At 39.8% G+C, this 13,415-nt stretch overlaps 1 protein-coding gene across 1 annotated transcript in view; it reads left to right on the forward strand.

The window, feature by feature from the left end:
• The first annotated feature begins 1,639 nt into the window (after positions 1-1,639).
• The window catches only part of LOC128371619 (glucocorticoid receptor-like), a 71,289-nt gene continuing 59,513 nt past the window's right edge, over positions 1,640-13,415 (forward strand). Inside the window, exons 1-2 of the mRNA XM_053331976.1 lie at positions 1,640-2,122; positions 3,901-5,179. Coding sequence (XP_053187951.1) covers positions 3,912-5,179 — 1,268 coding nt within the window. The 5' untranslated portion in view covers positions 1,640-2,122; positions 3,901-3,911. The remainder of the gene's footprint in view (positions 2,123-3,900; positions 5,180-13,415) is intronic.

Raw genomic sequence — 13,415 nt, forward strand, 5'->3', positions numbered from 1 at the left:
CCTGAGCCAAACCAACCTTTCAATATTCCACTTTTCTTTACAGTGCATTGGTCTTAACACATTGGCATGAAATAAAACACATAGTCAGTTTATTTCCCACTAGTGCTGTAGGCAATTTTGTTTGGAGGTTGTTCTCTCTAAAGTGTGCATAAAAAATAAGGTGCTATATTTTAACTGACTGTCTATCTACTCTGGCTTCCTCTTTTCCCACAGTGCATGCTTCATGTCTGTAGAAGAAAATATTGACCTAATCATTTGAATCACTACAGAATACTTTTCCATGTAATACTATTACATGGAAATATTTGACTTTGAAACTTATTTTTCTCAATTCGTGTGATCTATTTGCAATTTCAGATACTTTCTTTCCAGTATATATTTATCTTTGTTTTCAAATTCAGAAATCTCATGTACCTAATATTCAAAAGTTACATTCAAGTTGCCCAATATCAATTAGCTCAGTTCAGATCTAAAGATTCGAGTCTTAATAGTTAAGTGAAAACTGTGGCCTCTAACATATGCTTAATCAAATTCAGATGCTAAATATTCAATATATGAAATTCAGATCTGACAATATGGGACACCAAGGAAAAGCAAAGGAGCCTGAATGGAATTCAACCTCAGGTTTATCAGGTTATATCGGTCACAAAGGGAAATTCAGACCATAAAATGAAGAAAGATGGTATTCAAAGTCATATAATCCAGTTCAGTAAATGCAATGGTATTCATATCTCAACATTAAACATTCAGATGTGATTGCACTTTGGTATTCAGTCGCTGATACCATTCAAATTATTACGGCAATGATTTGCATACCTGATTCTCAGTTGCTGCAGGTGACTGTTATTGGGGTATTTGTTCCCTATTGTAGCAACAACTCTGCATTAATACTATTATACAATGCATTTCATTTTTCTTACATGTACTTACTATGTAGTTTGCCTGACCAAAACCAATTCAATTGTGAGGAGATTTTGATTTCAGTTCATTGTAATTCTATTTCTAATTTCATAGCTGAGGGCGAAATATGCCCCTTGCTTAATCATGATTACATGCTGTTGCATGGAGAAAACTTTGTGCTCAAAACCTTATTTGACCCCAAGAGAACTCCCAAATGAGACCCGAGGTGAATTTGTATGAATATTGTACAAATGCTCATTTCGATGGAAGAATAGGCTGCAGCATAGTTTAGTGCAAGTCTGCTGACTAACTATCAATCCCACCATGTGTGAAGGTTAGCAGTGGCCGACCAAGACACGTTTTGACAGATTCCCCAGCAGAGTTTCAGTGTGGAAAGGGGCGTTCACCGGCAAGTGTCAAACTAACAGCTATGTGAAGCCAACACGGAGAGACCAAGAGTGACAGGAAACGGATCTATTCTGCATGAAAATAAAAGCAAAATTAACCCGCTTTGAAGACAGACTTGAATTAAAATGTTAAATTGCTCAGCGTGTGTTGGTCAAACTGGTCATCATCCAACAATTATGTGATTCAAAAGCGCTTTGAATGTGCATTTTTTTTTTCATGTGTGGGCTAATCAGAGAGAGAAAGAGAGAGAGGGAGGGAGAGAGAGGCAAGGAGGAAGTGCTGCTCCTGTTCAATTCAGCTTGACGCAGCTCAACTAACTGTCCGCCCTGCCCTGCCTGAGTTTGCAGTTGAGTGCACCAGAGCAGCACGGTTGCATTATATAACTTTAATGTACTCGCGGGTTTTAAGGGCTCAAGAAGTGAATTTTCTGCGCTGTAGATCTGTCGATTGGTTGCGGATTTTATCCCGATATCGTTACAGCAAGTGACGGATCGATCACTTTCCCCCCTACAGGCGACGAGCGTAAAAAGTTAATATCGACAGATCGGCGAAAAGGTGGTGGATCCTGCCAGCTCCGGCGAGGTCAACGACGTTGTTGACTTTAGTTACAAAATAGTTGATATTGCGGAGGATGTTTTTGTGCCATACGGGGAGAGAAACAACGACAACCCCGGCTGACATTTCACCACTCAACGTTACAGCACGGAAGGCTTTTTATATGAGAGCTTGACTGTGTGGACGTAGCGTAATTTCATTTTTTCCAAATCGGTGTGACGGGAGATGACCTAACTGGTGCAGCCCACCTAAATTACAGGTAAGATCTACTTTATAAATTGAGCCACTAGTACTCTCGTTGTGTTACAGTGATATTATTGAGAAATATGGAAAAAACAACTGGTTGTTCCCCCGAGGTAGGCCGACAATGAGCGTCTCCCTTTGCTGCGTCGTAGGCGCACTGACATCCCCGCACCGTGTCGCTGCTAGCACCGGCAGGAACCGTCTTTTTCTCTCTCTCTTTTTTTTGTTGCAATAAAGTGAAATTGTTGCACAAACTTACACGGAGCGGCTGCTGCTTATCAGGCTCTACGGCTGTAGGCGTGTGATCAGTGCAATTTCACACTACAGCCAACAGGTTGCACTAATGCTGTAATGTTGTGCTATTTAGAAAAAAAAGTACAGTACAGCAAGTCAGGAAACCCTAAACTTTCTTAACTTTGGCATACCAGGGACCTCCATCACCGCCTCTGAGTTACAGCAGATTAACAACCTTAGTTTGAGATGGCTGCTGTATTGATTAATGAGCCGTCTGCATGGGCGAGAGAAATCCAAACCTATGAACAACAGAAAAATAATTTTAACTTTTCCACCAGGGAGTGAGACAAAGGTGAAAGTATTTTTCATTTCTGAAGAGAAAGCAAGACCCCTCAAGTCATTGGATCGCACTTTGAGCTGCACAGTGCAGCTGTAGAGGTACAAGGGAAGCAGTAACCCGCTGTCCATATAGCACCATAAATCTTATTTATGGACTAATGTATTCTAGGCAGCATATCCCGTCCGCTGCTTGAAGTTAGAGCTGAAAACAAAGCCGATCGGATATTTATCCCGTCGCCATGAAATGCACGCGATATGTTAAGGAAATATTTTATTATGACAATTCAAATAGACTGAGTTCAAAACGCTCTGGGCTATGCGAGTTAGGTGAATTTGTATTTATCCAGTGGCACTGACTTTGAAAAAGCACAAGTGTCGCAAGTTGCAGCTTGCATTTCTGCCCCTCCAGATATAGCAATATCGTTGTTAATGATCAACAGATACAGGAGTGAGCTGCAGGACTCTTGCATGCAGGAAGGTTACTATCGCAGAGGTTGCGGCCACATTTTATTTTATTTTACGTAGTGTAATTTTTCAGGTTTTTAAATAGAGTTTTAGCTGAATTGTTCATTTGCAGCCTGTAACAAAATGGAGATAGTCTGTTGCTAAAAGCTGCAAATGCCCAGAGGCCCACAGTGGGTTAATCTCTTTCGACAGAAGTATGTTGTTCTACACATGCTTGAGTATATGTGGGACTGGGAAACACAAGTTATGCCCAGGCATGTCTTTCACTTCTTAACTCTCTTGAGTTGAGACAAGGGGCATAGTTCAAAGAGAAAAAAAAAACTTTATAGTCATGTTTGTTATGTAATGGCTAAAGTATTCAGTCTTTTTCTGTACTGATGTAGGTCATCCTGGTTTGCGCCATTTGTGCCTCTGCCATGCTGCTCCAGTGTGGGTGTGAGAGGAGGAGATATCTTGTTTGATACAGCTGCTGTCATTCCTTGAAAAATAAAAATATAAATTTAAAAGAGCAGCATAGGTAGAGAGTCTCAGTAGTAGACAGGAGTCTTGCACTATCAGTTTTTAAAGTGCGCCACAACAGATGTTTCAAGATGTCTATTACCGTGAAAGATCAATATTCACTTTCAAATTTTTATTCTGGACAAGACAACATACCTTATTCTTCAGCATCAACTCTGTTTTTATAGCCTAACCTTTCTTCTCTCTCACTTTCTGTGTGTTTTTGCCCTCTTTGAATCATCCTCACTGTCCTGTCAGGATAAAAAAAAATGGATCAAGGTGGACTGAAGCGCAACGGTAATCGAGACGACAGCCTGACATTTGGGGAGACAGCAGCCGGAATATGCAGAGATACAGGTGACACAGCTGGTTCACTGCTCCAGTCTGCAATGCACCTGTCCAGCCCTGTGTCTCTGCCCACAGTTGACCTAAATGGACAGGGTGGAACCAAAGACCGGGCGCAGCTTGGAGGCCTCTTTGAGGCCCCTCAGCATCATGTCCTGTCTGAAGGGTCAGACATGAAGGAGGGTAAACTCATCAGAATGCAGAAACCATCACAACAACATCAGGATATTGGTGTAAGCAACATTGAGGGGAACTTGCCATTGTTGAACCAGAATATTTCTGATTTAGACCGGATGTCCACCTCTGTCATCAACACATCTGACACCTCCATCCTGGGCAACCTCCCTCTGCCCGACCTTTTTCCCCAGCACATCAAGCAGGAGGGGAATTTTCCTCTGGATAAGGACTTAGGAACTTACAGCGGACTTGCAGGTGCTGGTCCGTGTGATTTGGATAGTAGTCGTCTAATGGACGACAGTGAGATTTGGCAAGACCTGGACCTTCCTAATACGCTGCCAGAAATCAGTGATTTTGAGTTGGATTCAGAAGTGGCCCACTTGGATAACATCCTGCATGACAGCAGCAGTGTTGGCGGTCCTGTCAGCGGCTTGCTAATAGAGACTAAGTCTCTCCTGGGTAACAAAGGAAACTGTACCAATGTGAACGGTACAGAGAAGCAGCACCCCATACACCATCAGCAGCAGCAGCAGCAGCAGCAGCAGCAGCAGCAGCAGCAGCATCTCCTCCTACAGCACCAGCAACAGCAGCTTCACCCTCAACATCAGCAGCCCCCATCACTTCTCTCCAGCGTTATGATCAAGGAGGAGAAGGATCCCGACAACACTTTCATTCACATTTGCACTCCTGGTGTGCTCAAACAGGAAAAGCAAGACAGTACTTCTTTCTGCCAGTCACAGTGTCTCCAGAACAGCATGAGCTCTCTTCATGGAGGAGGCCCCATGTCCTCACCTGTGGCCGTTGGCGCAGGAGCTGGCTACCACTACAGCGCTAACCCGTCCTCCACAGTGGGCCTACCAGACCAGAAGCCTTTTGGCATGTACTCAAACCTGACTCCGGTGGGCGAGAGCTGGGTCAGGGGGAACAGGTATGGAGAGGCTTCTAGGATACAAAGGGGCGATGATGGGCTCCCCTCTGCCACAGCCCTGTCAAGTTTTGCTGTCAACTTCTCCAGGTAGGTCTTCCGGATTGATTTTATTTACTGCTCTCTGTATTTTTTCTCTATGTGGCGGATTTGGTGTCTGCTTTCATTCATGATATGCTTGACTTTTTTGTGTGCTTGGACGGCATTTGGTGTGCTTTTAAAATATGTAAAAAGAATTCAAGAGGAAAGAGGAGTTTAAGATGATTTATTGTGTATTTAGCAGTGATGTGTTTCTCAGAGCTGATCTAGAGTCAGTCATCATCTTTGCTGCCTTGTCTAAATCAAACAGTGTGTCAGTTCTTTCTGTCAATTATTCAGATCAGTAGTTGTTAGCAGTATGGTGTTAAGGACTACTGGATGTAACTTTTAATGCAATTCATGGTAGCCCATAGGGGTCTTTATTAATTATTGTTTGGAGTAGAAGGATGGTGTCTTGCCTACAGAGAATAAGAATAAGTGACCCACCTTAATTAATAGACTGATACATTGTGTTATTTATTTTCATGTAAATGCAATAGACTGGGGCCTTTGTTTATAGCATTTGAATACTGTCGACTGTAAAGCTGCTTACGTTTTTGAAAATGAAGTGAAGTTTTCATTTTCAAATTATTAGAAAATTACATTTTAGTTTTAATTGTCACTGAAATATTGTTTGAAAATCAGGTCAAATTGTTTTATAGCATTTTAATGGTCAAATATGAATATTGTCCTCTGCACAGTGGAGTGCAACTTTTTTCATTTTAATATGATCAGACAATACCCACATAAGCATGTGATAACAAAAATGTAAATCGGATTATTGCAATTGTATTGTTATTTGTACTCAAATAACACATACACATGGAAAATTATGATGCTATTGTGGAATTTCATTTTCAAGTTTACGTTCTCATTTTAATAAAGTCCCCTATGGGCTTCCATAAAAAAACTTATTTGTTGTTCACTGCAGTTAATGTACATTTTAACAGTCCATAAACTCTATGAATGGGCCATCATAATGTTGTTCTTTTACAAAATTTAGGGAGGAATGATGATTTAAAAAATACCTATATCCTGCAATATTAGTTATAACTCGGTTCGAACACATGGGGATTATTTTTATTGTCTCCTCAAAAACATTTTTGTTTTTGCTTTTAACTTATGCACTGCAGCTCTGATTTTGTCTCTGTCGATGCTGCTGAAATTAAATCAAATCCAGAGTGATGTATCAGGGCACTTCAGTTCCCCACAGGACACCTTGAGTGTGCATTTGGGAGATGAACGCAGTCGATACGTTACACAGCTTTTAAGCCTGACTTCTTCAGTATGTGATTCTAGCACAACAGACACATCACTTTAATAAGCCAAAAAAAGAAAAAGAGCACAGCTGTTATGTGTTTGCCCGGGACATTTTCCTTTTTTTTCTTTTCTTCTTTTTGAGGGAAGTGCTAGCACCCTGGGGTGGAGGGCATCTGGCTCTTATCACCTTGACTAGGGAGACACAGCAGGGCACACATTCCTCCAATTCATCCACATTGCATTACATTTCAGGAATGCCAGGAGAAATGAGTAGGAAGGAAAAAAGTAATAAATGCTCCTTTATTTTGCAGGGTTATTGTCAGTGGAGGCAGATATGACAAATAGGTGATGAATTGAACTATTGCCAGGTTAGAAGGTGGGAACAGGGGTGTTGAAAAAAGAAGTGAGGATATTTAATTGTGCCTTTTGAGAGGTTAAATGCCAATCTAATGAGATAGTTTACGATTAATAACCATCTGCCTTTTTTAAATATGTAAATGAACAGCTTTGGTGATTGCATGATCTCAGAAAACTTGTTATTATTTTGGAAAAAATGTGAAATTGTTCTTGTACATAGTAATTAATCATAATTTGTCCATGCTCTGCCTTTTTCAAAATTCTTCTGTAACAAAGTGCAGACACAAAGATAACATGGAGTTGCATAAATGTGTCATTCCACAGGAAGTGATTCATTGAGAACGTGTGATACGTGCATTTCAAAGGATGCAATATATTTAATGCGAGGGAAAGTGAGTGAGAACGTGGTGTATGTGCCGCGCAGTGAGAATGAGAAGTGTCTGCCCTCCTCACTTTCAGCATGGAAGTGCCTGCTGATAGCCAAATCAGCCATGAATGGAAAGTTGAAAGAGAGAAATGTATTAACTGTTTTCTGAGATTCTTTGTGAACATGGTTTGAATGGTTAGATCACAAGATGGCGTTTCAACACGGGGTAATTGTGTGAGTCAGTACTGTCCTTCTTCAATAGGCATTGAGGTGTTTGGCTCAATCTGCTTTGTAAACAAGTCAAAGATTAACATGGTATGGGTGTCAGTTACTGTTATCTCGCTGCTGTCAGGCTGATATGCTCCCAGATTGTTGTGCTGTTAACCAGTTTAAGCTGTGAAAAAGTCCTTTTGTCATGCATCATACTTCATGTGCAAACCCTAATCTGCTGTTATCACTGTCATTTCAAGTCTTTCACATTCACATTCTCATTCACATACAGATATAAATATACATTCAATAAACTATAGTAGATGTTACTGTTGCCACAAACACTGATGAAAAAACATTGTAGAAATTTAAAATAGCAGTTTAATATGCTGCTTTTGGTGTGTGCTTTTCTGGTCAAGTAAATATAGCAACAAGTGCCAAGTACCTTTACCACAGTACCTTTGTACCCCAGCTACTTCCTGGTATCTTGATGCCCGTTGTATCAGCATGGTGTGTGTTTTCATACTGTGTCTATCTCATGCAGGGCTTTGATGTTCTACAAGGCCTGAGCAGTGCTGTGCAAAAGCCTTACTAAAAAACAAATGCACAAACACAAAGCAATATGAAAATGGACCAATGCACCAACAAACAAGCAAGCATAGTTGGGTAAAGGTTGAATATTCTAATTTCTCAAATTGCCTAATGATGATTTTTATTTAATCTGCAGATTATTTTCTCAGTCAATGAATAATTTGGTTCAAAACCTAGACATAGAGAATAACAGTCCTCAGAAGAAGTTGGAAAAGAGAATATTTGGCAGTATAGTTGCTAATTATTTTAACAGCTGATCTCTACATATTAATAATTTTGTCTGTAAATCAGTTTTTAGACTTAGAGCTTTATTGTAATTTGACCTTTGACATTATGGACATTGTTGTAGTGCAGATAAGTACTTAAAATATAATACAATTAAACATAATGCAAAAAACTACATCAAAAATGTAACACACCTCTCTGACACAATTTCATAAAAGGTGAAGATTGTACATTATAAATTGGCAAAGGTAGGAGTTCTTTGCAGTGTTGTAGTAGATTGTGTTTTACTATGTATAGTGCATCTCAAAGTTGGGATGAAAACTGAGACCAGCTGCTTAGTTGTCACGAGTTCACATAGCCAACGGCTCCATATAGTTTGCTGTATATGATCTTGCTGTTCTATGGCAATTTTCAGCACAGTTAGAAAACAATTTGGCCCAATCACATTGCTTGGCTCAAGCCTCTTGTTATGTAACTGATAATCACATAGACAAATGTTGTTGCTTCATGCCTGGGGTCAAACGAAGCCCTTCGAACATCATTTAAAACTCCTAAAAAAGCAAGATTCTCATTTTATTAAGTAAATATTCAGTTTTACTTTACTGTACTTTATTGCGTTATGTTTGTGTAGTGCATCATATATTTTCTTACATACAGGAAATAACATGTATGATAACACACTAAATAGGTCTCTGGATATGTATGCCTGTTAATCTTTTTTCATCTTTCTGTTGCTAAATTCAAAATGTGAGACGTGCTGACAGTAAAAACGGTTGATATATTCTCTTCTCTTCCGTGCTGCATGCCTCTTCCTAATGTACAGCAACCGAGCAAACTCCAGTGAATAGAGCACAAAAAAATTATTCTACAAGCCATATTTCTTTTTGGCGCAACTTGTGATTTCTCCATCTAGGACAGTTTAATTTCTTGTAATTCCCAACAGCTCTCTGATTTCCTTCCCAACCTCGTCCTTTTAATGGCGTCCGTATGAAAATGGTGCTGTGGATCATAAAAAAGATGTGCTGCTTCTCAATGTTGTAAATAAGTGTCTCTTCATCCATGTTGACTGCTGACTGGAGGGGAAAGGGAAACGTCAAGGACATCAGCGTTGATTTTTGACCAATGAAAATAGGTTGAAGGTGGAGCAAGGGTGCCAGGGTGAGCGGTTTTTCGAACAAGTGACACATCACTTAGCCTATTCTCTGACACATGGAGCAAGTTAGGATCTGATTTTCACTCATTTGCATCATGTCCAGTTAGTGTCTGTATGTGTGTGTGTGTGTGTGTGTGTGTGTGTGTGTGTGTGTGTGTGTGTGTGTGTGTGTGTGTGTGTGTGTGTGTGTGTGTGTGTGTGTGTGTGTGTGTGTGTGTGTGTGTGTTTGTGTGTGTGTGAGAAAGAGAGAGTACACATAGGGAGGCAGAGGGGCCACGTGTACAGATCTGCTCTTGTGTGCTGCTGGTGCTGCCTCCCTCTCCTTTAGACTGTCACTCAGTCTCTTTTTTTCTTCTCACCTACTCAGCCGTGATGGGCCCCTGAAAGTTCTCCATATTTTACAGAGGCACGCAAAGGCTGTACACACAGAGATGTTATGCAAACACACACACACACACACACACACACACACACACACACACACACACACACACACACACATACACTGTTTGGAGTACACTGTAGAACTTATGAAGTTTTGAATGTTTTACAATTAGTGTTGAATGCCAAATGAATCATTTTTGCTCGTGCTTCATGAAATAGTTGTGACATTGCATTCTGCTGGACCAGGGTTTGCTGATGCTTGATGTTAATGATATGATGTTTAAGTGGACCTTGAAAAAAACATTTCAGAACATGTCAACTTTGTAGTTTTCTTTTTATTGTTGCCTTGAGTGTCTGAAATGTACTCATTCAGAGCCTCACCTAACACTGACAGGAGATAGTAACAGATATGTATTGCAAAGTGGAATATTTACCATATGAAAAACAAACATAAAGAGGATCAACCTGACTGTGATTTTTAGCTATACAGTTTTAGAGGCCTGTGTCTGGCCTTCCTCCTGGATAGAAGCCACAGAATATAATGCAGATCCTTACCACAAAAGTGGACGGTATATTCACAGCTTTGGAGACTGATCCAAGGGGCCAACACAAGGGAGAAGTTATGCAGCAGAAACGTAAACAGGAGTTGTAGTGATGGATTTCAGTGCTCCATAAATGAGGATTAGTGAGTTAATGTTTATAATGATGCATAGGATGATGATGATGATGATTATGTCTTAGCTGCACTTAAACCTTGATTGTCTGACTGGCTTGACGCATTATAGTTTTTTAAACATGTTGTCACTTGTGGAAACTAATGGAGATATCATCTTGTTAATGAGAGTCAAGGCTATGTTGGAGGGCTTTGTTTCAAGTTGTGTACCTTGTAACTAGTGAGCCTACACGCTAGGACTGACAGTACTGTTAATTGAATTTTAGTGGAATCAAATTGGGAAATGCTGTTGTCCAAATTAATGTCTGCTTAACCATCTTTATCATATTATGCATCAAACAATTACAGTTTTAATATAATTGACCTCGATAGTCATTTCACAACAGGTAAATAACTCAAACTGAAGCCAAACTAGGTCAGATTTATGTCTGTTGACTCAGTTTCCTGGATTTGTAATCTCTAAGATTATGCCAACCTCAATCCACATTGTTTGTTTGAGTTCCTGCTTAACAGGCTTACTGGTAGCTTTTGCTGTGTGCAAGGCTGCATTTCACTGCTCTTTATCTTTCACTGCATGTTATTTTTAATTACCTCATGGTAGGTAAAAAGTAAGGCATCAAGATCTTACATCTTTACGTAGGACACACATTTCCATGCTACATGTTGCTACTGTGTATGGAAATGTTGTGTGACACTTGTTATTATTTTGTGTTATTTTTGTGGCTAATTGATTCCTTAGATGGCTTCTACTAAGTATGATTTTTCGAAGATCTCTAACTTTTGCATCATCAGCCAAGACGCAACCTCACCCCCACTCCCCACCCCCTCGTTTGGAGCCTACTGTACTGAGTCTTTGAAGTAGGTTTAAGTCGGGGTCACTGTAGTGCAGAACGTGAAAGGAGGTCTAGGCCAAGCTGTTTCTTTTTTAAGGCTGTTTTGGTGGCTGCCGCCTTGTTTACGCTGGTGTTGAGTGTCATGAACATATCGCTGGCCTAATTTAACAGACCACATGACATTTTAACCTCTTTTTGCAAGACAAAGCTAGTCTTACTGTTTAGGAAAAAAAGAAAGAAATGCAAAGGATATATATATATTATTATTATTTTTTTTTTTAATGTAACAATGTATTTATTTGTAGAGTAACAAGATCATTGTTTACCACAGCAAATCAACATATGAACCCAATAAGATATCTGCCAGGAAATGTAAAATCTAAATAAAAATAGATAATATTCCTTAGATTTGAGTCCAACAAGCATGCTGTGGTTGTGTAAATCATGCAGGCGGTGGATGGGATTCATGTGTGAAACAGTTGAAAATATTGCTTTTCTGCAACTTTACGCTATTTAAACAAACTGTATTTTAATAATTAGCTCTTATTGGCTTCTTACCCCCGAAAGGTTTTATTGCATCTAAAATAACGATCGTAGTCGTTATCAGCTGGAATAAAATACATGTCATGATTTCTTTCTCTCCGCCATGGCCTCTCTGCTTTACTGTCCGCTGTGTGTGTGTGTGTGTGTGTGTGTGTGTGTGTGTGTGTGTGTGTGTGTGTGTGTGTGTGTGTGTGTGTGTGTGTGTGTGTGTGTGTGTGTTTGTGTGGAGGAGCTCAGCCTCGCCCTTATGTGGATCGCTGACACAGAGAGCAGAGGGGAGAAAGAAAAGAGCATGCTGCATTGCAACCTTAAATTGCACCAAAACCATATTTGTCTTCAAATACTGATAAAAGAACACACCATAAAAATCCCACAGGTTCTTACAAACCCAGTTCTAATTTCAGCCTGGGTCTCTGGGGGAATCCCTTAAAGGTTTTCAGAAACGTTTTGAATCAAGTCTGCTAAATTCTAAATCTGTGGTTTGTTGTGTTATTGAGCAATTATTTTTTGTTTTTTTTCACTGAACAGGTATTTAATATTTCTGTGTTTTTCTTACACCATCTTTACAATTAAAAAAAAAACATTCTTGCAAAGACAAATAGTCAGAACAGACTCATACCAGGTTGAATATTATTTTGTCACATAAGTCAGTTTCTGTCTTAAACTTGGAGAGGGGAGTTTGACAGTGGATGGAGTTCAGTTGTTATAAAGAGACCTAAGTATGGAACTATGGTCACATAATAACAGGCAGTTGTACTATATATGTTATCATCCATGCTGATTTGAATAGCCACATTTAATTTAATAAAAGTGGTTTAACATAAACTGATTTTGAGCTACATTGTTCCTCTTTCAGTCCCATGTGAACAAAACGTCTCTCATGCTTGCTTTTTTGCCAGCATTATTTTTGTGAATGGAATATGGCTCAATGGTCTTAAAAAATTCAATATAGTGTTTCTTTTTGCCTCTGTAAAGTAATTAGATATTGGCATTAGTATTTAGATATCGGTGTGCTTATTAAGGGTTTAAATTCTGCATCTTTGCTTTATGTAATTGATAAATATTACACCCACACACTGTGCATGAAACCCTCCCCTCTTACACACACACACACACACACACACACACACACACACACACACACACACACACACACACACACACACACACACACACAAATGCCTCATTGCAAATCATGTGATGGCTGCATATGGTCTGCGAAGCTATAGTTAGCGTTTCTTGGTGTAGACTACTGAGAATGGAGTATCCTTATTGGATAACCTCCGCAGGATTCTTTCTAAACTCATCCATGTCTAATGAATTAGGTGATGGCCATCGGCACTATGCTTTAAAGTTCCTCTGAGTACATAATTATGGGTGTGTCATAAATCCCCCTGCTTTCGATGGCTTACTTACTGATGTAACCTAGCTCAGCTTGCTACAGTTGGATAAGAGAGCGACGGCATTAAGCGGATAACTGGGCCTATATGTGATGGCAGCAGTCTCTCGTCCTCCTCTACAACATTAACATGAAAGATTCTATGAGCAAACTGTGCATGGATGCGTCAGGAGAGAGTATAAATATAGCTTCAATTGAACTGACTCACTGTACTTCATAAACTGAGGATTGAGATTGTTATATTTGGCAACAG

Source organism: Scomber japonicus, chromosome 13, assembly GCF_027409825.1.
Source record: "Scomber japonicus isolate fScoJap1 chromosome 13, fScoJap1.pri, whole genome shotgun sequence".
Classification (NCBI taxonomy): domain Eukaryota; kingdom Metazoa; phylum Chordata; class Actinopteri; order Scombriformes; family Scombridae; genus Scomber; species Scomber japonicus.